We start from the raw sequence: 24,738 nt of genomic DNA, 5'->3' as shown, positions 1-24,738 counted from the left end.
GATCATCTGATCCTCCTCCGTTTGCGAGCGGTGCAGCAGGCGGGTGTGTTGAATAGAGCCTAAACTCGGTAGCAGCTGGAACTTTGCCACTGCGCGGCTTCAGTTGACACCTCCTTTCCTCTTAGGCGATAAAAGAAAGCTCAATTCTATTTCACTTGAGATGATTCACTCAGCGTGTACAGCCACGATGGCTGCTTTTCTAGAAACAAACGTAGGGGGACACTTAGCGCACCTTAAGATGGTTACGCAACAGCGTTACTGATATTAATTAGCGCAACTAATTAGCGGCGCTAATGAACTGCACCATGGTGCACTGCATTCTAGGCATTGTGTGAGATGAAGCGATCGTACAAGCTCGCCGTTCATCCTTATCGAAGGACAGTTCTTTTGTAGCATAGAGGCAGAGTAAAAGATGGTTTTTCCCGGCAAACAAAACAAACAAAACAACAAAAACTTATATGCAAGGGAGGGCCGCTCAAGAAAAAGGGAAGAGGGGAGGCTGGAAGGAAGGTTCGATTCCAGCATTTTTTTTTTTTTTTCAAACGAGGTCACCACGTGTACCGTCATGACTGTGGCACGACCCCTCTCGCCTAATCAGGATCTTCCAGTCACGTCGACGCCGACTTTTAGGGTCGGGCCTTCAACGCCATCGCTTTAGCAATTGCGCGTTTAGCCGCCCAACATATTCGGTCACTAACCGCATGCGATGGGAGTCTGGAGGACTCCCTCAATATTATGACACAGCACCGGCGATTTGTCGTGCAGCGATGGCTGCATAGAAGCTACGTAAACAAACGCACCTATAACCGCGTGATAACTCTGTTCAAGGAAATTCGAACAAAGAATGTTAAAAGGGTGCGGACCGGTATGCAAGGAGTTTCAGGAAACCAGGAAAAAAGACAATCAGCTTTCGTTTGCAACTGAGCGAGGTGGTTGAGTTTCGATGAATAGTAGTTTCGAATGTCCGAACCTGAAGAAGACCGAAAATTCGTTCGAATAATGCGGAACTCGGATTAGGTTTACCGGAACCGGGTCACTATGTACGGGTGATTTCGTCCCCGTTTTACAGATACGCGCTTTAAAAACTATTATATCTACTCTGTGCGGTGTGTGCAATTGACTTTTACCCCAAGGCGGTCATTATGTACCTTATCGCACTCAGTGATTACGGGATTAGTTTAATGAAATTTTGCTAAACAATTGCTTTTTTTTTTATTTAGAAGGGGAATATTATGCTGCGATTTTAAAGGCCTAATATCAAACTTCTTAATATCAAACTTTGTTCACCGGTAATGTGGTTCAAAAGATCTAACTTCACAAACACGCCTGTGAAAGCTCGTTGAGCTGGCTTTCCAACATTGCACATTTCTGCAATGGCGTCGTTCGCATTTCTTACGCATCAGATACAGTCATTTTCGTTACGTTTGATGATGTAGAAGAAGTTAACATGATTATGGCGAGAGTATCACGCACAGTGAAACCAATTCATAGACACGCAATGCGAACAAAGCCAACCGAATTACGACGTTTCAAATGCGCATTTTTGGCGTTCGATATTTCTTACACCCATTAATGTCGGTTCACTTTCTAAGTTGACGGCCTTCGGGTTGCTTGTTTGTTTTTGTTTTGTTTTCATATCGTGCTGCGGAGATATACACTGTATAATACTTTTGATGTCATGGTCATATTGTTAACGAACTTTTGGAATCTGCTGATTGCTCCTGCTCTGTTGTGTACCGGTTTCCTGGGCCTCTGTCAAGCTGTTTGTACAGCTTTTAGCCCAGGCGACCATCCACTTGTTGGAAAATAAATCTGATTTGAATTTGAATTTGAATACTGCTTCTTAAAAAACAGAAAGGTTGGATTGGTTAGTTTCAGTTAAGCGTCTAGTCAATATGCCCCGCCACGGCCATCGCTTTGTCTATCTGCGCGAACATACCGAGGTATCTCTTGCAGGTCTCAAAATGAAAATCTAGAAGCGAGAAAAAAAAAATCATCCCATATATGTTGACGCGATACCAAGCGTGTGTTCAACTAAACCAGAAGTTTACATAAGGCGATATTAACGTCAGCGTGGTTTAATTAGATTTCTGTGACTCAATTTAGTTTCCCCATAGTTGTAAGCGCATGCTTTTCGGCTGCCAGGGGGGAACAAAACAAGAACACCAGGAAATGCTGCACAAGTACCCCGGCGTAACAAGCAGAGTAAACAGCCACACGGTCGGGATAGCAAACAAACAGAAAAAAAAAACAACAACAAAGCAGAGCACGCACGCAACCGGCGCGTTCCCGGCGGCATCGGGGAGCAAAAGATAGAATCCGCGAGTGCGAAGGCGGTGATCAGAATTTAGAAGCACCTGTCTGCCAGAAAGCACCGATGCGTTCGCATCGCCCCCCTCCCAAAGCACGCCTTCTCCTTTCTTACGCGCGTCTCCCGCTGGCTTTCCCTTCCTCCTCCTAGTTTACCCCTCCCCCTTGGAAAACCGTCGTATTTTCGTGGGCGCACAGAAAAAGGCAGCATTCTCTCTCCCTTTTTTGTTTCCCCTGCAGAAGAACCGCCGATGCCGCGTCTGTGGAAGTGCGGCAAAAACCTGAGCCAAGGGATGACTCAGCGTAGCAGCGCGTATAGCACTGACTCTAGAAAGGTGGCGGACGTGTCGGGACCATTCGCTTCCCACTGCCGCGCACCTCCAATCTACGTTGCGGCATTGTCGGGTTCTCTTGCTGGTATATTAGCAGGTTCGTAATTTGTTCAATGTAACGGACAGTTCATGAATTCGCTGCTAGAAGCATACGCTTGCGATTGCGAATGGATTTTCGCAACCTCGTCCGCTCTTCACCTCACCGAAGCTTGAGTAAAACTTCGCGTAACATATTGAGGCTTTTTTTTTTCCTGTTTAGTTTTCACGTTCTTCGAAATAATACTAGATAAACACTAACCTACATCTTCCTATTTACGCTGCGCCGCGGCGGCTCAGTGGTTGATGCGCTCGAAAACAGGGCCGGAGGAGCCGGGTTGGATCCCCGCCGCTGCGGCCGCTTTTCAATGGAGGCAAAACGGAGAGGCGTTTGTGTGCTGTGCGATGTCAATGCACGTTAAAGAACCCCAGGTGGTCCAAATATCTGAAGCCCTCCACCATGGCTTGTGGTTCGGGGTTAAACCTCATAAACGAAAGCCAAACCTGCCCCGTCGCGGTGGTGCACTGGTTAGGGAGCCATACTTCTGTGCCCAAGGATGCGGGATCGAATCCCGGCCTCGGCGGTCGCTGTTCGATGGAGACGAAAATCAAGGCTCCCGTGTGCTGTGCGATGTCAGTTCACGTTAAAAGAACCCCAGGCGGTCAAAATTTCCGGTGCCCTCCACTTCGAATTATCTGATAGCCTGAGTCACTTTAGGATGTTGAACCCCATAAGCCAAACAAAACTGAAAGCCAAACTTAACCACGCCGCTAAGCATGCAATATGGACGTTATTATAACATGGCATCATATAGCGCACACGGTGCGCCAAGAGTATACCCATGACTCTAGAAACATGTTTGAGGTTGTAGTGTAACAGGTTACCGAATTTTAACTACAAAAGGGCTCGTTTTCAATGAAAACGGAGCTTTCATAAGCTATACAAAAAGCCAGAAAATTAAACTGAGGTGCCGCCACTAGCTGCATATTACCAAAATAAACGCAATGCATCGACGTTTTTTTTTCTCTCTCTCTCTCTCTCTCTGTGTGTGTGTGTGTGTGTGTGTGTGTGTGTGTGTGTGTGTGTGTGTGTGTGTGTGTGTGTGTGTGTGTGTGTGTGTGTGTGTGTGTGTGTGTGTGTGTGTGTGTGTGTGTGTGTGTGTGTGTGTGTGTGTGTGTGTGTGTGTGTGTGTGTGTGTGTGTGTGTGTGTGTGTGTGTGTGTGTGTGTGTGTGTGTGTGTGTGTGTGTGTGTGTGTGTGTGTGTGTGTGTGTGTGTGTGTGTGTGTGTGTGTGTGTGTGTGTGTGTGTGTGTGTGTGTGTGTGTGTGTGTGTGTGTGTGTGTGTGTGTGTGTGTGTGTGTGTGTGTGTGTGTGTGTGTGTGTGTGTGTGTGTGTGTGTGTGTGTGTGTGTGTGTGTGTGTGTGTGTGTGTGTGTGTGTGTGTGTGTGTGTGTGTGTGTGTGTGTGTGTGTGTGTGTGTGTGTGTGTGTGTGTGTGTGTGTGTGTGTGTGTGTGTGTGTGTGTGTGTGTGTGTGTGTGTGTGTGTGTGTGTGTGTGTGTGTGTGTGTGTGTGTGTGTGTGTGTGTGTGTGTGTGTGTGTGTGTGTGTGTGTGTGTGTGTGTGTGTGTGTGTGTGTGTGTGTGTGTGTGTGTGTGTGTGTGTGTGTGTGTGTGTGTGTGTGTGTGTGTGTGTGTGTGTGTGTGTGTGTGTGTGTGTGTGTGTGTGTGTGTGTGTGTGTGTGTGTGTGTGTGTGCGCGCGCGCGCGCGCGCGCGCGCGCGCGCGCATAATTTAGAGGCTGCATGTGACACGTCACGGAATCCACATGAGCACAAATCCGGCGGTATCGCGAAATTGCCTGGTGCAAGCGCTCTTGTTGTTGCTATGCATGGGCCTGATACTAGCTCTGTAGCTGAGCCACCTTCGCTGCCTCATGCGGACAGAAGAGAAAATAGAGAAGAAAGAAAAAGAAGAGGGAGAGAAAGACACGCGTTGCAACAGCCATCGTCCACCACCGAAGCGGTGGCGGATGCAATGACGGCCTACAACAGATACACCGGTGGCAGGGTAGCCCCCGCCGCAAGCGGCGGTGACCTACCAGTCCCAGCTCCGTAGTAGAGCCAGGAGAAGCCACCCACCTCTCCTTCCCTGCAAGTGCTGTCACGAAGGTCTGAATTGGTTCGATTGGCTGGTGACGACAGAAAGTCACTTGTCATGACCTAGGTCTGATTGGTCGGCGGGGTGTGTGGAGTCACGATACCATGTTATATGGCAGGTGCTCTGGTAGTTAGTAACAAGTACGCACTTATGGCCGAAAGCGGTGGCGGCAGGGTCGATCCGCAACGTATATATAGTATATAAACACCTCCTCCCCCCAAAAAAACTAAAAGCTACAAAAGCGCGTCGGGCTCCAATCATAAAAGCCTGTAGGTGCGATGTTGCTTCTAACGCTGTCGAATACCACTGATAAGGCGATTTAAGCGTAGCTTTGCATAATTTTTATCGTGCATTATTAGAACTGGATGGAGCTGATGCTGTGTCCTTTTAATAGATGCATGGGGTCTCTTTGTTGTATAGTCAGGTGAGCACGGAGTGCTGTAAGCCACAGAATGCACTTCAGCCTCCAAAGAGCAAGGTGCACTCGAGAGGCAGTGAAACCCGGAATCCGGAGGCCCTCGCGACAGCGCCTTCTCTGCAGACTCGGCCAAAATGTCACCGGGTTCAAGCGCGTGCCGACGCGAGCTCAGGACGAAAAGGCGCAAGAACTCTGCATTTGCTGCCCACACCGCTGGGCTCGAGATAATTGCGCAAAGCGAAGCTCCAGCGAGCGAGGCTTATATTTAGGATTGCCGCTACAGTGAACACTTGGAGGAGAGGCATTCACAGTGAGAAAGCAGACCGCTCGAAGAGAATAGCGATGCCAGCTTCTTTTTGCGCCGGAAATGAGCTTACCTTTTTTTTTTTTTTTTGCTAGTTATAGAAAACTAGCAGGAAAAAAAAAACTGAGGCCTGTGAACGTTTCTATTTTTCTTTTAAATCTTACTCATCACGTCAAGCGCGGACAAATGACCTCAATATTTCAAGCGCACGCACGTACGAATATATTTGTCAAAGCCTACGGTGACTCACGGCGGTAAAGTTCGTTTTAGTAACGGCTGTTGAAAAGACTTCGTCAGAGCCGCTTATAGTCGGCAGTGCTGAAAAATGGCCCATCGTCGTCATTTGGATTAAAAGAGTCGTTCGGCATTTTTGTATTCGCAGACCCTCTTCCCAAGCTATCATTGTGGTCGTGCAAGGTGCATCGTGATCTTGAGGGCTCACGGGCCTCTGAGCCTAACGTACCTTAACTCTTACCCGCGAATTGTACAAACGCGAGTGAATAGACAACAGACGCTACGAAAACCAGGGGCAACAAACGCTCACTGGTAGACCTTGCTGCCTTAGTTGAAACCATGATAAATGTCATCAGATGGTTTTGGTGCAAGGCCAGGGACGCTTACTTCGGGAGCTTCGCTGCTGAATGAGCCGAGTGCCTGGCTAAGTGATGCGCGTATAGCAGAAAATTATGAGGGCGCTTGAAAGTAACTTGAAGTGGAATGCGACAGCATTAGAAAATATATGTTGCTACTGTATGTGTATTTCCTTTTAGTCTGACGTGATCGCATTGTCGCAGGCGTTTCGATTTTTTAACCCACCAAAACTGCTCGCGGCACCTGCAAATTTAGCCATGCCACGTGGTCTCATGACGTCGCATACTACGGCGACCAATAAGAGGTCGACCATGTCACCTGCCGGAGGGCCTGCCAACTCGGCCATGTAACGTTCCTTGTGACGCAACACAACCCGCCGACCAATCAGTATCGGCCATGTCATCTGCTAACTGCCATTTGCTAATTCGACCATGTCACATCCGGATGCGACGCCTCGCCGTCCAATCAGCTCTCCCTGATCAGCGACGTGATCTAGCTACCGCCTGGCCTCCAATTGATTGCGAAGTGGAAGGCACAAGGTCACGAGACAAGTATTGATCAACCAGGAAATTCCGTTAGTACGAAGAAAGCGAGGTTTGTGATATGCGAGCACTCTAATGAGCGCTAGCGGAGTTTGAACTAAGTACCTACGGCAAACGAAGAAAACGTTTTCTCATAATGCATCTTTCTTGAGAACCATCACATTCTGAAGGCTCTACTCTATGACTACATCTGTCATCTTTGGAATAGGACTCTATAAAATACCTAAAAATGACTCATAATAATTTGAATACTATTTTGGAGCCACCACCTGGAAGTGGCTCGTATTCTGCTTTTGTAGAGCTTTGAGAAGAGATGACTCTTACAATAGATGAAGTCATCCGTACGTAGTAGTCATTCTCATAAGGACGTTTAAAAAAATGTCGATTATCGTAAAACTTTTTTTTTACGCCTCTACCAGCAATTAAGGCTCATTGGAACTCCCTATTTTACGGTCGGGCTATGTAAATATAATTGGTACACAGGAAAGGTAAGGCGCAGTATCTGTCACACTGTTATGTGGACACCAGACCACGCCGTAGAGGAAGGGAGGAGGGTGTGAGTGAAAGCGGAAAGAGAACTAATTAGTGAAATTTCAAATGCTTTTATTCTGGCTCAGTCTGTAATATGTAAACTAAGCCGTTAAAGGAAAAAAAAAAGTTCTATTCATAGCTGGTTGGGTCCTGTTGTCGAAAAAACAAAGGGGGGAGGGGGGTGCCAAGTAGGTCTACTGCTTGACACCAGATGGCGCAGTTTAATTTCCACGCACTTGGGCCCGCTAGCATAAAGAGACGCTTAGTGAGGAGATTTCGGAGCCAGATTAGAGAAATCCGGCCAAGGTCTCGAAGCTAATCCGCAGCAGCAGGCTTTCCACTAAGAGCTGGTTCCCTCTCCCTTCAACACTCCCTGTTGTTTTCCGAGGGGCCACATTCCAACTCTTTTGAGACGACCAACTGACTGGAGTCTGAAAAATGACTTAATGAGTTACACGTGCGAAACTCACAAACAGCAGTCATTAAAACAAACACCCCTCCTCCGCCCCACTTCCCTGCGTTACCCCTTGTGCACACCAAAGCTTTGCACTGCTTTCGTTTGAGCCCGAGGGCAGCAGAGCGCTGATTGGCAAGATAGCGTTTATTACATGAGTGTGCGAGATTTGATCAAACAGAGCAAGACAAAAAAAAAAAAAGAGTGAAACAAACGCCGTGTCACCCCCGCGCCGTGTCGAGGACAGGTCGGTCGCCAGTGTCACGAGTGGCCGCCCGAGCGCTCAGCTGAGAAGCGCAGCGCAGCCTTACTCAAGGCGAGGTGCCTGCAGTCTGGCCGATGTACAGGGAGCCGGCTTTGTTCCCTTCCACACCCCGTAGGATGCTAGGGATGGACGAGGAGGAGGAAGAGCAGGGACGGGGAGAGAAACGGCGAAGAGGAAAGAGAGAGAGCGGCGGAAAGGCGAAAGCAACAACGTCGGCGTCGTCGTCGGTGACGCTGGTGACGCCGCGCTGTCGCGTTGTGGGACGGCGCGACGCGCCAGCGCGCGACGCTAGCGCCCGCTGGCACCATGCCCTACCCTCCCGATGCACACTTGGCACCGCGTGCGCCCGCTCTCTACCGTTACGCCAGCAGCGTCAGGACGCTGGTTACTGGAGTGCGGGTTGCCACCAACAGCGCTACGCGTAGTACGATTGAGGCCGAAACAGTGACATCTGCAGGGACCATCGACGACTTTCAATTAAAAAAAAAAATAAAATTAGAGGGTCTTTTAGATGACTCTTAAGAGGTGAACGGCCAAAGCATATACCTTTCCTCTCCTATCATTTACTCCTCATCGTTTGCTTCTCATCGGCGTTCATTGCAGTGCTACATATATAATTATAATTGATTTACAGGAAAGCAAAGGCGCAATACCTGTCACAATTTGTCCGGCAAGCGAGTTTGGACGGTAAACCGTCGCTGCTGTCGGGTGGCGTTCCTTGGCGCGCGTTCAAGTGTGGGATTACAGACGGCAGGAATGATAGACAAGAACACATCTCGCCGAATCTCGCGGAATGTGACAGATCTCGCGCACGGGATTTCGTTCGATAAGCCTAGAAAGACTTTCGCCTTAAACCTACGGTATACGAGCACGCTCATTGCAAGTGAAAGCAACCAACCTGGACCGCAGAATGACGCATAACTAGCCGGGTTACAGAAGGTTGCGAGAGACGCGTCATTAAGTAGTAGCTCCAGTTTTGTTTTTTTTTTGTTTTTCGTGTTTTTTTTATTTATTTTTTTTATTTTTACTTACATACGGCACATCACAGTGTGTCAGCAGGTGAGAAGTGGGACAGTATAACACGAGCTGTAGCTGGCGGCTGTATCTTCTGCAACGACTTGCCTTCCAGTCATTAAAACGGTCCCTCTTTAATTTAATTGACCACTTTGTTTTCTATAATTTAACAAATTTTGTTAGTTTTTTTTAAGCTCCGGTTAGTTAAAAATATCTGCCCTTTCTCGACGCACGACAAAGGTGAAAGCGCGGTACAAAACTCTAAATGATTCTCGTAGCAATCGTTCTTTCTTTCTTCTTCCTCTTTTTTTTTTTTTTCAGAGTGGCGATATAGCAGAGGTATTCAAATCCAATGCTCTCCTGTTATACAATCACAGTCCAGTGTCCTGTAAGGTGGCGCCCCATGACATGCTAATGAAAAGGTTCTGAGGTCACTTCTATACAGCCTGTGTGCTTAGGAGAAGAAGTAGCCTATAAAGCGCGCCTCGGCACCAGGAAAGCATCCGCGTGCGTCGCTAATACCGACAATACCGGCTAATACCTTTTTCAAAATTACCCTGGCCATCGTCAACGATCATATTATGATCGCTGTGAGGTCACAACCCCCTCCTATTTTCCTTATGACTGATTGCAGTCCTGTTACAGTCACAGCAAGGACGAAAAACCTCTGTCAACATCAACACTGCTACTTTGCCTCTATAGCCCCGTTTTCCGACTATTGGAATCTATATTGTTACAGCAGCGAAGCAAGTAGCAGCATGTCATGTTTGTTCAACTGGGAGATCCGGCTGTGAAGCGCCGATATCATATCACGACACGCGACTTCTTGTACCTACAGTCTTGCCGTGTTGCGAGATGTAGGACGAATGCGCCCGGAAGAAACTATATCTTGGTATTTTGGCAGCTATCGTGTTTTGCACCACGTGCCAGCCACCTCTTCAGGCTGCTACTGCAGATGGTATTCATAGAAGACTGTATGTTCTCTCTTCGATGTACACGTCCCACCTAAGGCGACTCCTCCTTTTGATTTGTGTCAATCCCCTTGATTTTCGCACTTATGTACACTTGAGATCAAAGGACTCATATTAAAACTGTCTATCTCCGCGAACTTCTTTTGTCCGCCGAGGTGGCCAGCTGCCATTCACTGCTACGCTCGCTTGCTTCTCTTGTAATACGTTTCGTTATGGTGAAGGACCGCGGACTAACTCGCCTTGAAATTGCGTGGTCTTGCCTATATTCGTTTGCTCAAGTTCGTTTCATCTAGGGCATCATTAACAAGAACCTTCTCCCTTAATTGGCGGTGCTTTCTTACTGTCTGGCTACTTTGCCTCTATAACCTGCAACAGTGCGCACTTCACATGAATGCTTCCCGCGGTGCGACAGTGACAGCTGCATAGAGCCTACTCTCCCTTCCTTGAGAGCCTACTCCTAGGTTCAGCTAGACCAGGAGGCCGCGTAACAGACACTGCGGTCCATTGACAATAGGATGATGATGATGATGATTTTCAGGGCCATACCCTTTGAAACGGGTCGGCATCAAAACTGGTGCGCAGGCCAAAAGTGAAATGAAGAAACAAGAAAGAGAACAAACAAACAAAAGACAGAGGACTGGGAGAAGAGAAGCACGAACAGGATGATGCCACACCCTCCCAGGTGGAGTTCGGGGTGGAGACACTGGAAAAGAGTGCCCCCTCTATTCAGCCCACGTGGTCCGAGCCCAGCTGGACCCCGGAGCTGGAGCCCAGCCCCCTTTTAGTGGTTAGGAGAGATGAGTCGACCCATGCGTTTCGCTGTTCATCCTACGCTCCGGCCCACCATCAATTAGAGAGCAAGGGGCATTGGAGTAGTGAGTCAGTGAACGAAGCGATCAGGAATTAACAAAGCAAACTAGTATTTGAAGCCAAGTTACGTGTTTTAGCAGCCAGGTTCCTGGCACGTAAAATAACCTCCAGCATTACGTCCGATAAGACTAGTTGGTAGTGGCCTGCCTTTATTGAAAATGAACAGCGCATGTGTTGTCAATCTTATGTTATTGTGGTTCGTTCATTTGTCGGCAAAACATGCATGTTTGCATGTCCACGCCGCACAATAATAATTCGATTAATTATATGTCTGAATAATTAATAAACTATTTGGCTGATTGACTAATTAGTAGATAAATATGATTGATTGGTTGATCGATCGATCGATTGTCAATTTCACTGTAAGGTAAATTGATGAAGTACAACCAGCCACTTAACAAGTTAACAAAGCTGCACAATTCCAAGCCTGGCGTCAAAAAAGACAAGAGTAGACAAGAGAGTCCAAGGGCGCCGCCAGCGGTGGTTCTCGAACCCGATCTCGGGCGTGAACAAGAATTGGCAGCAGCCGTGAAAGCATGACCTCGGTTCATTCGCGGCCACGCAGAGAGTCCCGCGACTCAGGAAGATCTCAGCGGAGGAGAGAAAACATGTGGCGGAGTTTCAGAGGAAGAAAGAGTGTGACCTTTAAACAGAGGCGGTGAGGACAGCCGGAAGAACGCGGATCTTTTTGGATCGCTGACTTCGCCCAGAGGCAGGCGGCACGGAAGTAGTTGGAAAATTTGGCGATGGTGAGTAATACCACGATGATAATAATCTAAACAACGATATAACGCGGAGGAGGAAAAATACGATGGTGGCGATTGCGGCTTACGGCGAACGAGGAAATGGCGACGGAAAAAAGCATGACGAAGTAGCAACAGTAGTAATTTTAATAACGTTTCAGTGGCGTAAGCATGCATACAGAAGTTGGCGGCTCCACTGTGGCCATTGCTGAAGTATACACTTATTAAGAAAATAATAATAATAATTACTGTGGTCATCGCTGAAGTATACAGTTATTAAGCAAATAATAATTATAATTATTACTTGCTTAACTGTATACTTCAGCAATGGCCACAGTGGAGCCAGTCGTGCGATTCCGTATCTGCGTGCGCACGGCTGGCAGGGTAGGGACACGTTATCATCGCGAAAGCAGTGATAGCCATACTCTCGCACTTGCACTCTGTTCAGCGCAGGTTTTACAGATTGCTCTTGACATACGGCAGTTTCAAATCCCCCCTCCCCCTCCCCTTGGGTGATCAGTGGCGCATAAAAATATCGCCGACAGCATGGCTTCCCTCTAAGAAGCGGCCTCCTTTGACAAAGGCGAGTAGTGGATGGCGCCAAAGTGGCTCCGATCAATCGGAGGGCGACGCGCTCTTTGGATTGGAAGGAGACTCGTCAACAGAGCGCGGCGCCAAAGGGGAAAGCAGCGGCGGAAGCAGCAGGCCTCCCGGAAGGCAGCGAGCCAGGGCCGCACGTATACAGAATGGGCGACGCGAACGACAGCCTCTGTATGTTTGTACGGATGTCGCCGAAATGCATTTACAGCAAACAGAAGTGGAGGAGAGAGACTGACAGGCAAAACAAGGGACTGGAGGTTCTGCAAGGAAAACACACTGGGGGAACAAAAACGGGCTGCCGCATTGTGATCAAGGCCGCACGCGGGCGCACTGATAACAGTTTACAGAGATAGCAGCATAGCCGACTGCCTCCTGGGTGCACAAATACATCCCTAGCTCGACTCTGTCCCTCTTCTGTGTAGTATGTGTCGATACCGAGTCATAGCCCGCTACAGACACACCGTCCGCAACACAAGCAATCCATGACACGTCAAGACCACAGTACATTGCACCCTTCAGGTATGCTGCCACTCACATTACCATGTGTTCGTTGTAACAGCCGTCGAGCGCAGTTTCTATGATCGTTTAGGAAACACCGCCAGGCCCTGATTTCTCCTTAGAAATCCGTCATAAGATAATTAAATTGTAGCATGAAAATCGAGATGTGTGCGCAATAATCCAAAAGAATCCTAAAAGAAGGCATCATCGTATTGTTAGGCTTAGCTATAGGCCAAGCGCATTATAACAGTGCTGTAATGGGAGATTTGAAGTAAGAGACAAATGGCCTCTCAACTGTATACAGGAGTCGGTTCTGGAGGTTAGCTAGGCTACAGAGTCAACTACGCTTCCTGAGGTTGTGCGCTGCTGCGATTCTCTTCCGAATTCCCCCTCCTGCCAATCGTACAGCTGCGGCTTGATATGTCCAATAGCTAAACAAGAAACATCGTTCATTAGCTCAGGTATAGAAGGCAGAAGTGACCAGGCGTACCGAAGTAAACGTATGGATAGCGAAAATATCCCTTGCAACAATGGCTCCTTTTTTAAGCGTTGCGCCTTACATAGTCGCAGACGACGCACATCATTAAGTGGTGCTGCTCATCAAGTAGTCATTACTCTGCACTGCGCATGCGCATTTAAAGCAAGACAGTACCCCTGCCTATATGTCCTCATCGGAGACATGCACATTGCACCAAACGGAGGTTAATGCGAGCATAACAGCAGTATTTGCCTTCTGTGTTATACCATCCTGTTATCCTCCACGGCGACAGGTTCATTCGAACAATAGTCAATAGTCAGGTTCAATTGGAGTGTTTCCCGGCTAAAAGCTGCCTAGGAAGCTTTGCAGCAGCTTGACAACTGAGGCGCGAGCGACTTCGCTTAAGCAAATGAGTAAAAATGGCAAGAATGGTGCAGGTACAGACCATCATGGCAGCAAGAGCCATGCATTTAATATAGACATTCTGTTGAGACTTAAGAGGCAGGTGGACAGCTCTGGATCTACAGGTAATTAAGCAACACGTTCGATGGTGACATTCGTCTCCACCGATGTTCACTCCGAGGAAGGGACAAAAATGGTAGTTAAATAACGACAGCTCTATGAGCGATGTTTCCCGAAATACTGTGCCGCCGCCGCCGTCGTCATCTTCGGCGTCTTCCCCATCTTCCTCCTCTCCTCCCCATATCCCATGACAACGTATACTATCCCATTGCTACTGCAACACTCCTCTAACCTCCTCACCCTTCCACACCCTGTCACTGCGCTTGTCACGATGGACAGCCGCCGTACACGAATAAGTGACAGACCATGCGTCACCCAGTGCGTTGTACACAGTCTTGCATGACAAACGATTCCCTAGAACCAACACTCCTAACTATATTCTGAACCGTGCCGCAACAGCCGCCGCTTCTATTGGCCTCATCGCAAAGGTAAACAATCCGGTCAATCTATCACTTTTGTCAGGTCCCCAATCCCCACAGTATCATTAGCCGCAGTGAGATAAACATATGTATTAGTTCTAAAGCATGCCAAATACAACTTCCGGGCCTAGAATGAGCGCAACTAGTTTGCGGGCACTGCCGGATAACGTCACTGGCTTCCAGTTTAGTTGGCTTTCGTCTTGGCCTCCCTTCCCGCGCTCGGTCACCGCCTTGATGTCAACCAACGTGACCTGTAAACAACGCGACTCGGAGGCAGGGTAACAACTGCTCAGCTCACTTCGCCCCACGCAAACTAGCACGATGTATTACTTCTTGGCGACACGAGGCTCATTCGGGACACGGTCCCCGAGATGTCGTCGAGCCCTGCACCCCTTCCCCCACTACCCCTCTGTCACACCGAGCGAAATAAACGCCTGTGCGACCAAAAATAATACGGGGTGAGCGCATTTAGCGAAGAAAACTTGAAGAAGGCAAGCGAAGAAAGGAATGAATAAGAGTACGCGAAGGGGAAGAGTGAACGGAAACATGCCAAGGCTGCGCTAACCTCACTCTTCGCCGCCAGGAGGCGATAGGTGAGCGAAAGAGGCGGGGTTACTTGGGCTGTTGATTTATACCTGCTGACCCATTATGCACGGTGGCGGGCACTGTCTGGCGGGGGCCGTTGCTACTTGGACACGGAACAGGGCTCCTGCAAAGCAGCTACCGCACTACCTTGAACCGGTGCAAACTTAAGCTCTCGCGTCATGCAAAGCGGCTGCAGCGCCGTAGAAACTATACAGCTAACAACTAGAAGTGACAAGAAACCTTAGCCACGAAACAAGCACATCTCCGGTTCGCTCACAGATTGGCATTTGTCTTCGTGCAAATCACCGCAATTCTCAAGGCGTTCAACCAACTCCGTTCAACATTAGCCTCACAACGCGAAAAAACGGTCAGTAACGAAATAGCAGATATAACGAAGGGAAACGTGTGCCCCTTCACGCTCATTTACCCAGTCGAAAACATCGAGTGAAGCCATTCCCTGCAAATATGAAGACGGCTTGTTTACAAAAGGGCTATTCGGAGTTCTGTGCTTTAAACTAGGATACCTGGATAAGCCACATTGGCAAGATTACACCACGTATATACATACATATATATATATATATATATATATATATATATATATATATATATATATATATATATATATATATAAACTCATGCAAGCGAGAAGGACAGATGTGCGAAAGAACGCTGTGGTAATACTAGCAGCCTGTGTCTTCCTCCGTACGCATACATGGGAAGATTTACAGATCGCTATCACCATGTGCTAACTTTGCAGCGAATTTCAAATCACGAAAGGAGTTTAAATTCGGCCCCTACAAGCAGCAGTTAGCTTCATCAGCACTGCACGGATTGTGTTGGAGGCTTTGCCGCATCCCAGAAGCACATCGTAGATAAACACACTCGACTGAAAAGCCGCGGTGCCAGCGTTGTGCCCACGCGAGCAGACCCTCCCGGGATTCGTGCCAGGAAACTGAAGATTGGCGATGCTTCTTCCGATCGAGAAACACAGGTTGCGATTGGCGCACCCCCACATCGTATACAAACTGCTGCATCTGAAACGCTCAGTTTGTGACAGATACAGCACCTTTCCTTAGCTATCAACTAAATTAAAATTCGTAATTTTCATGCCACCTCAAACCCAAGGCAGCGAGAACCAAACTGCCAGGCAACCCCTTTCGGCTCAGACCCTCTTTTCGAGTGTATTCATTCTCTCCGAGAGCTTGGCGGCTGACGAGGCACAGGCGGTGATGAAAAGAAGGAGGAAATTAAAGGAAGGGGAATAAAGCCGGCAAGCTGAGCGCGCACGTTCCTTCAACGATCCGTTACGAGGGTACACAAATCAACGTCAACCGCGGATCGCGTCCTCCGCCAGGAATACAAAGTGGGAGAGAGAGAGAATGAGCGACGAGAGAGAGTGAAAATGAAGGACGCAGAGCAGGAAAGTGCGAGATGGTCGTCGTGCAGGGGAAACAGTGGGTTAGGCGAGGCTACAACCGCCGCAAGAGAGAACGCGCTACTCCTGTTCGTCCCTAGTAGCAGACTTTTATTGAAGTACTCTGAAACTAGCGATTGTTAGACGCCACCGCTTTCTTTCTTTCTTTCTTTCTTTCTTTCTTTCTTTCTTTCTTTCTTTCTTTCTTTCTTTCTTTCTTTCTTTCTTTCTTTCTTTCTTTCTTTCGTTTGTTCTCAGTTCAAAGGTGCCCAGCTAGCGTTAAGTCTCGTCGTCGTCTCGTCGTCGTCCGCAAATCCCGATAGAACATTACAATTCAGAAATAGTAAAAATTATTGAGACTGACGAAATTACTAAGAGAGGTTCCTGTAATCAAAGGAGAGCAAATGTCAGTGCACGTTAAAGAACCCCAGTTGGTCGAAATTTCCGGAGTCCTCTACTACGGTGTCTCTCATAGCCTGAGTCGCTTTGGGACGTTAAACCCCACAAACCAAACCAAACCTATTTACAGGAGTCGCGCCGGCGGCTGCGTTTCGATGGAGGCGATACGAAGTGGCGTCCGTGTGCTGCGCTGTGGCTGTAGGAAGAAGGAAAAGAAAATGCACGGGCCTGCTACTGGCTCTGTAGCTGAGCCACCTCCGCTGCCACGAGCAGACAGAAGAGAAAATAGAGAAGAAAGAAAAAGAAGAGGGAGAACAGCCGTCGTCCACCACCTAAGTGGTGGTGGGTGCAATGACGGCCTACAACAGATGAAAATTGGGTGGCTGGCTAGCCCCCGCCGTAAGAGGCGTTGACCTACCGTCCCAGCCCCGTAGGGCCAGGAACAGCCCTCCGTGTGCTGTGCGGTGTCAATGCCACACGGTGTCAGTGCACGTTAAATATCCCCAGGTGATCGAATTTACTCCGGAGCCCTCCACTACGGCCCCCTTTTCTCTCCGCTTTCACTCCCATCTTTCTCCCTTCCCTTACAGCGCAGTCAGGTGTCCACAGAACAAGTGTCACAGATACAGCGCCTTCCCTTTCCTGTGAACCAATTATTATCATATTATTATTACAGGAGTCGCTTTGCGAGTGTTGAGTAGAAGGTGTGAACCGGACAATGTAGTGGAACCGTGTTCTGACGATGACGTCGGAAAATCTTTATCAGGGCGTTTCGGGTAATCTACGCCGGTTTTCTGTAATAGAGTGCCTTGACTTCTTTTCTAGAAATTTGCCTGCACAAAGCTGAGCCACGATGGACATGGTCGCCGTTAAAAATGTGTGTGGCACGTATGATCACGTGGTCTAGGACACACTCCACGGGAAAAAAAAGAGGCATGCATGCGCTGGTGTGACACAGCCATCCCTGTAGGAGCAAGCACGATGGTTTGCTCATCTTCAATTTGAGTCTTTTTGTAGCGAGAGGTACATTGCGCCAGGTTTTCGAGCCGTCGGCGTAGCTGCGCCGTGACGAAACGTTTGGCAGGAGCTGCCAACTCTGGCCTCTTTCTTATGGGAGGACGATAACATAACCAGCCTGATAGGGCAGTTGCATTCACTTTACCCCTAGGCCACACCGACACATTTACGCTGCTTGGTTGAAGTGGTGCCTCATATCTTTGGGTTGGTAGCCTACTCTCTGGCATCATACCCCTGAAAGAGTCCCCCATACTTTTTAGTAGAACGTATAAAAGAGGCATTAAAAGAGCGCCAAGACTAGCATATACAGCGAAAAGACCCCGGACACAGACAGAGAAAGGGAGAGCGAGAAGAGTAACGGTGAGGAGGTCGAACAGAAAAGTGCTTGTGTTGGCTACCCTGCTACCTGCGTAAGGTGGACGGGATGTGGAGGGGAACGACGAAAGGAACACATTAAGTAAGCACCAACCTATGACGTCACCGACATCGCACAATTACACTTGCGCCCTTGTACAGTGCGATGTATAATCCTTCGTTTTCTCTTAAACAGAAATGTCTAACCTCTACTCATGGCCCATGTCACACTGGGACGTTAAATGCCACATACCATCCATACATTAAGTTCCTCTTCTTCTGCACTTACCTCTCCTCCATTATATCTCTGGTTCCTTACCTGAGGACAGCAGAGAGTTATGGAACGCAAAACGGTAGATTCAACGTTTAGAGATATAGGAAGCGTGCGGTGCGGAGTGGATAAGGAAAATAACTCAAGTTAAAGTGACACTGAAGAAAAAAAAATGAAGTTGAATAGCGTCGATAGAATACCAGCTTCTAATAACGAAAACACTGCGCTTACTGAAAATAAAGCTCTTACAAGGTAGAAAAGAGTGACACCAGAAATACAGTTATCGCCTCCACAGCCAATTCTCGCAAGAACAAGTCACTGCCGCAATATTTGATTTTGCTAAAACAATAATTGTGATACAGCTTTCGTCACTGTCCCTCTAATGACACTCTAGTCGAAATCAAGAAAAAAATATGGGCGTGGGCAGGACACGTAATGCAAAGGGATGATAACCGATGGTAGGTAAGGGTAACAAATTGGATTGCAAGGGAAGGAAGGCGTAGCAGGGGAAGGCAGAAAATTAAATGGGCGGACGAAGACAAGAAGTTTGCAGGACCTGATTAATTGGAGGAATGTGAGAGAGTCCTTCGCCCAGCAGTGTGTGTAGCCTGGATGATTTTCAATTCTACCTCTGTTGCTTGCAGCCGCCCTTTCCACTCCTTTCATTTCGTCTACCGCTCACGGTCCCGACGCTATCGTGGCCGGGGCCAGGCAGACAGACAAGAGAGAGTCACTGTGCGCTCTTTTTAGAGCGGCGCTTCGCAAGAAAAAGAAGGTGGTGGTGGTACAAACTTTATTCATTGAAGGCCAAAAAATTAAAAAAAGTAAAATTATGTTGCCGCCGTTCCGTGGGTGGCCTTCCGGCTGCTGGTCGTGGCCTCCAGGTCACGCCTGGCGGCGACTTCCGCTGCCCAGGTCGTAAGCCGCTGTTGAATATGCGGCTCCGAGCTGGCCAAAGCAGCCTCCCACAGCTGCGGGCTGTTTATTTGCCAGGAGACGGGGGGAAAGTGCGCCGGACAAGAGTAAAGAATGTGAGCATAGTCTGCTCGGGGAGAGCTGCAAAGCGTGCATTGGGGCGAGAAGGCACCAGGGTGAATAAGGGCAAGGCGTGCAGGGGAGAGGAAAGTGTGGGCCTGTAAATGGCGCCACGTATTCTGTTCGATTTTAGATAGGGACTTGTGAGGGGGAGGGAGGGATAATCGGGAGTTGCGGTAGTGGAGGGTGATGTCATGGAAGGTGAGGAGGGAGTCACGCGTGTCCATCCCGGGGTGGAGGGGGCCAGCTCGGTCGGTCATTTCGCGAGCGATAGAATTTGCCGCCTCATTTCCAGGGTGCCCCGCGTGAGCCGGAACCCAAAATAGTTGGATAGATCGGGAAGGGGGGGAGGAGTGCTTAAGGATATTGAGCGCAGAGGAAGAGATTCTACCCTTTGCAAAGTTGCGGACTGCGGTCTTAGAGTCGCTAAATATGAAAAGGGCTGGTGTGCTGGCAATGGCGAGGGCGATGGCTGCTTCCTCTGCGGCAGTGGAAGTGAGAGCATGGATAGTGGCGACGGAGAGGGGGGCTCGTGTATTAGAGACAGTGGCCAGGGCATAGGCGGGATGCGAGAGGTAGGGTGCCGCATCAACATACACGGCGTCAGACCGTGTACCGTACTGGCACCAGAGGGTGGAGGCGCGGGCAGATCGGCGAGCGGCATGATGCTCAGGGTGCATGTTCTTGGGAAGGGGCTTGACAGTGAGCATGGAGAAGAGGGAGCTGGGCAAGGGATGGGTGACAGAGATAGGGGAGACAGGGGTCAAGCGAAGGGAAGTAAGAAGGGCTCTACCAGGGGTGGTGCGAGATAAACGATCGAGTTGTGCCACGCGATGGGCATCCACAAGTTCTGAAAGAGTATTGTGGACGCCCATCGCCAGTAGACGAGAAGTGGGGGTGGAAGTGGGAAGCCCGAGAGCCGACTTATAAGTTTGGCGGATGAGACAGTTGACCTTGTCTTCCTCGGTACGAGACAGAAAGAGGTAGGGGAGGGAGTAGACAAGGCGGCTTAGCACAAAGGCCTGAACAAGACGACGGAGGTCGTGCTCGCGCATGCCGTAGTGTCGGTTAGCGACCCGTCGGATCAGCCGTACCGTCTGCTGGACGGTGGTAGTAAGGCGGGAAAGGACAGTAGTGTGTTTACCATTGGATTGCAGAAAGAGACCGAGAATACGGATGCAAGAGACAGAAGGGATGGGATGTCCGTCGATAGTGACGTTAAGGTTAGGAGATGAGGTTGGAGCTATGCCTCGAGCCAGGAGGAGCAGGAGCTCCGACTTGGACGGGGAACAAGCTAGCCCGACCGTGCGAGCATAATCGGCGACCGTTTTAGCGCCTGCCTGGAGAGCGGCTTCCATCTCACCAAGATTGCCGGTAGTCACCCAGAGGGTGATATCATCAGCGTAGAAAGCATGGGAGAGGTTAGGAATGCTAGCTAGAGCACGTGCCATCGGAAAAAGGGTGATGTTGAAGAGAAGGGGAGAGAGAACAGAACCCTGGGGGGTACCTCGATTTCCAAGAGGGAAAGTAGGAGAGGAGAGGGTGCCGAATGAGATCTCAGCCGTGCGATGGGCAAGAAAAGCCTTGATGTAACTATGGATTCGGGAGCCCACGTTAAGGGTAGAAAGGGCGTCTAGGATGGCGGTATGGAAGACATTATCAAATGCTTTTGTCAAGTCCAGTGCCATGATCGCGCGAGTGCGCTTGGCGTGAAGAGGGTGAAGGACCTCTTCGGAGAGCTGGAGCATGACATCCTGTGTAGAGAGGGATGGGCGAAAGCCGAACATCGAATCGGGGAAGAGATGGTTGTCCTCGAGGGAGCTCTGTAAGCGGTCTAGAACGACGTGCTCAAAGAGCTTACCGAGACAAGAGGTGAGGGAAATAGGACGGAGATTTTGAATGTCTATGGGTTTGCCGGGCTTGGGGATGAAGGTCACCTTAGCGTGGGTCCACTCAGAAGGCAGGGTGCCTTCGTGCCAATGTTTGTTAAAGAGGTCCGTAATGGCCTCTAGGGATGATGTGTCCAGGTTACGGAGGGCCTTATTAGAAATTTGGTCTGCTCCTGGTGCGGAAGTGGTGCGGAGCTTATGTAGCGCCGCACAAACCTCCCCCAAAGTGATATCTGCGTCAAGCGCAGAATTAATGGTGCCGAAGTAAGAAGGGAGGGGGGACGGAGGGGAAGTGCAAAGATAGCGATCTCGGAGTGCAAGAAGGAAATCGGAATCGGATAGCGGTGAGGATTGCAGGAGGCGCGTCACATCCCTGCGTTGCGTGGCCTTGACATGCGACGGGTCAAGGAGGGCACGTAGGAGCGCCCACGTATCCCTCAGCCCGAGATTACCGGCCATGCGGTCGCATGTCTGGCCCCACTGCTGCCTGGTGAGGTATGAGCAGTGCTCCTCAATTTCCATACCCAGGCGGGCAAGGCGGAGGCGTAGTGAGCGATTGTGTTTTTGTGAAAGCCAGCGGCGGTGCAGGGAATGATGCGCCTCCCATAGGTGCAGGAGGCGGCTGTCAGCCGTGGAGGAGTGAGGAGGGGTAGGGACGGTAGAGGTGGCGGATGAAACATCTTTGAGCAAGGTGGCAGTCCATTGAGAAAGGTCTGAGATGGAGGTGGGGGCATGTTGCCGTGAGTGGCGGAACCGATCCCAATCGACTACCTGGCTCAGACGCTGGCGGGAGGATAGGCTAGGAAGAGAGAAAGAGATGGACAGGATATAGTGGTCGCTGCCGAGAAAGACCCAGGTGTTCGTCCACGCTGCATCCACGACGTTTTTGCAGATGGAAAGGTCCGGATTAGTGTTGCGTTGGACGCTGGAGCCGATGCGGGTTGGGTCAGAAAAATCATTAAGGACGGATAACTGTTCGTTCTGGATGAATGTCCACAGCGCGAGACCTTTCCTACTGTTCCCGGGATAACCCCAGCTGACGTGATGTGCATTGAAATCCCCAAGAATGAGGAGCGCGTTGCGATGTGCGCGAGAAAGGGCTTTGCGTAGAAGGAGGAGGAGAGGAGCTGAAGGTGTGCGAGGAGGGCTGTAGACATTAAGAACAAAGAGACTGGCATCCTGTCGCCGCCGGGGGAGGAGTTCTAGGAAAAGGTGCGTGCACTCTGGAACGTCGAGAGGATGCTCTATCGCCGTGTAGTTGCGGTGAACCAGAGTGGCAATGTTCGGGGGGGATGAGGAAGAAGGATGGAAAGCAGTGAAGTCGCGCAGCTTAACTGGGGAGAAAGTTTCTTGGAGAGCGATTAAAGCGGGGAGCTCGGAGGGAGGGATGTTCTGGAGGTGGAGCTGCAGCGCGTTCCGCTTTCCGCGGAAACCACGGCAGTTCCACTGCCAGAAATTAAGGCGTGAGGGGTGTCTGGCCATCACGAGGCCTGGGTGCCCCTGCTGGTGCAGGGGGATTGGGAGATGAGGAGGAGGGGAGGAGGGATGACACCATTAGGGTCGTCTGGGCAAGTTCGGCTTCGTGGGCACTCTGGCGGGCCTCAATTCTGGCTACGCGTTCGTTAATTTGTTCCATCCATTTCTGCGTGTCGGTACGCAGCGTAGAAATTGCGGCCATGAGGCGTTGCTCATGGGCTTCAAGAAACGAGGCTGTGTGGTGGATGACGGCCTCCACCTCCGGGATGGATGTGGGCTGGTTGGTGGATCGCCTCTTTTGTGGAGGGGTGCGGGAAGGGGAGGTGGCGCGGGAGGAAGCATTGGAGGAGATGGACATGGGGGCGGGTAGGGGCGGCTGGGGCTTTTGAGTGACAGGTGGTGGGGGGCATTGTGAAGAAGGGCTGGGGAGTTGGGGGTGCCCCAACAACGCCTGCAGCTGTTGTTTTAGCAGGGTAATCTCCCTGTTTTGGGCAGCGACTTGAGCTTTGAGCTCTTCTTTTTCGGGGTCGGGGGTGGGAGGCTGCAAAGGCCGGCTCACCTGGGAAGAAGTCGATGAGGTGTCTTGACTCGGCAGTGGCGGAAAAGAGACGGAGCGGCGGCGGGGGCTGCGTCCTTGGCGGGTCCCGGAGTTGGACCGCTGGCTGGGTCTAGATGGGCGGGAGTCTTCGGTGGACGGTTTTGATTGCGGTGGGGTGGATGACGTTGACTTAAGGCTGGAGTTGGTTGGAGAGGGACCGGTCCGCGCGTAGCGAAGTCCACACGGGCGGGATCCCGTGACATGTGTGCCTTGGCACAAGATGCATTTAGGTGTGCAGTCGGGGGGCTCCCGAATCTCGTGTACGGCTCCGCAGCGAGTGCAGCGTCCGGATCTGGGCTGGGTGCATACGTCGGAGCGATGGCCGTAGCTCCAACAATTGGTGCAGGCTTCGGCCTTGCGGCGGAAAGGGTGGCAGATAAAAAGGCCGCAGTTGAATATCACGGTGCGGGGTAGTTCTTTTGTACCGACGAAGGTGATCAGGATGGACCGCGTACGCCCCATCTGTCTTGCATCGGCAATGGCGTAGGTATTGCTGGGGTTCATAGCTTGAAGGTCTGCTATGATCTCCTCTTGGCTCTGTTGGTCCACGGCGTTGTAGATTACACCGCGGAGAGCGTTGTCAGGAGCGGCAACGTAAGCGCGCAGGGGGTACGAATTGGTTCCGAGACGCAGCTCAGAGGTTTGGACATATAACCGGGTGCGTTGGTCTGAGGGTGAACTAACAGTGAATGAGTTGTTGTATGGGTTGATACGTACGCGATCCTTGGCACGGGCGGTGGCATAGTCAACTTTGGCGATGGCACAAAGTAAGGTCAGGAGGGCCCCATTGGTAGTGGTGCGGAGGTCGAGGCCACCGCCGGGGCGGAACACGATCTTGTAGTCTTCTTGTGGAAGTCGAGGTAGAGGGACATGGTGACGTAATCTGGGAGTCTTCAGTGATGGCGGGGACGCTATTCCGGACTTGAGGGGGTCGCTTTGAGGAGTAGCGTCTCCTCTAGGGTAGGCCGAACGCTGGGCCTTAACAATTCGGGTCCAGCGGGGGTCGTCGTCAAATTCTTCTGGAGTGATGGGCGTACCGTCGACTTGGTTCTCCATGTCGACGTCTTTGAGGCTACAGCAGCTGCGGCGATGGCTCAGCGGCCGCAGGGATGGCGTGAGACGCAGCTCTGCGCTGCGGACAAAGCGGTGCCACGCCGAGCGTTAGGCTTAGCTCGGCTGCTTCGTGGCGGGTCAAAGATGAGGTCCTAGTCAACCGGCGGTCGGTCGGATGAGGGCAAATAAGGTGTCAGGTGAATCCTTACACCTTCACGGGCTCGCTCACAAAAATGGGTGAGTATCCGAGGCGAAATATGAAATCCACGCACTGAAGAATACGGATCCCATGCGAGGTACGTTCGCACGCGTTCCCTGGTCGCAAGAAAAAGAAGGTAGCGTGAAAACAAGAGCCGCAATACCGTCGCCTGCCTCCTCCTCCTCCGCGGATGCAGCCGCCTGCCGACAGCAGGCCAGACGGTCGAGCCACGCACGGCCCTGGGAGAACGTGTTGACTCGCGAGCCCCCGCGGTAATGATGAAACAAGCTTTATCACAATTTGAGCAGTGATCAGTGAACCGAGGGAAGTGCGACTCAAGGTCGCCTGGTTGGTTGGTTCCCTTCACCCAGGAAGGCCGTGCTGTACAGGCGT

General features: G+C 50.4%; 1 protein-coding gene across 2 annotated transcripts in view; it reads right to left on the bottom strand.

Annotated features, from left to right (window-relative positions):
- Positions 1–24,738, bottom strand: part of LOC146190058 (uncharacterized) — a 176,039-nt gene that overhangs the window by 76,391 nt on the left and 74,910 nt on the right. Inside the window, exon 3 of one of the 2 annotated variants that reach the window (XM_084604791.1) lies at positions 14,688–14,761. The exons of the other annotated variant lie outside the window; for it this stretch is intronic. Within the exon in view, the coding sequence (XP_084460917.1) occupies positions 14,688–14,761 (74 nt within the window). The remainder of the gene's footprint in view (positions 1–14,687; positions 14,762–24,738) is intronic. 2 annotated transcript variants of the gene reach the window in all.

Source organism: Amblyomma maculatum, chromosome 5, assembly GCF_055883805.1.
Source record: "Amblyomma maculatum isolate TAMU_Amacu chromosome 5, ASM5588380v1, whole genome shotgun sequence".
NCBI classification, from domain to species: Eukaryota; Metazoa; Arthropoda; class Arachnida; order Ixodida; family Ixodidae; genus Amblyomma; species Amblyomma maculatum.
The sequence above is the reverse complement of the archived record's forward strand: the minus strand, read 5'-3'. Positions and strand labels throughout refer to the sequence as shown.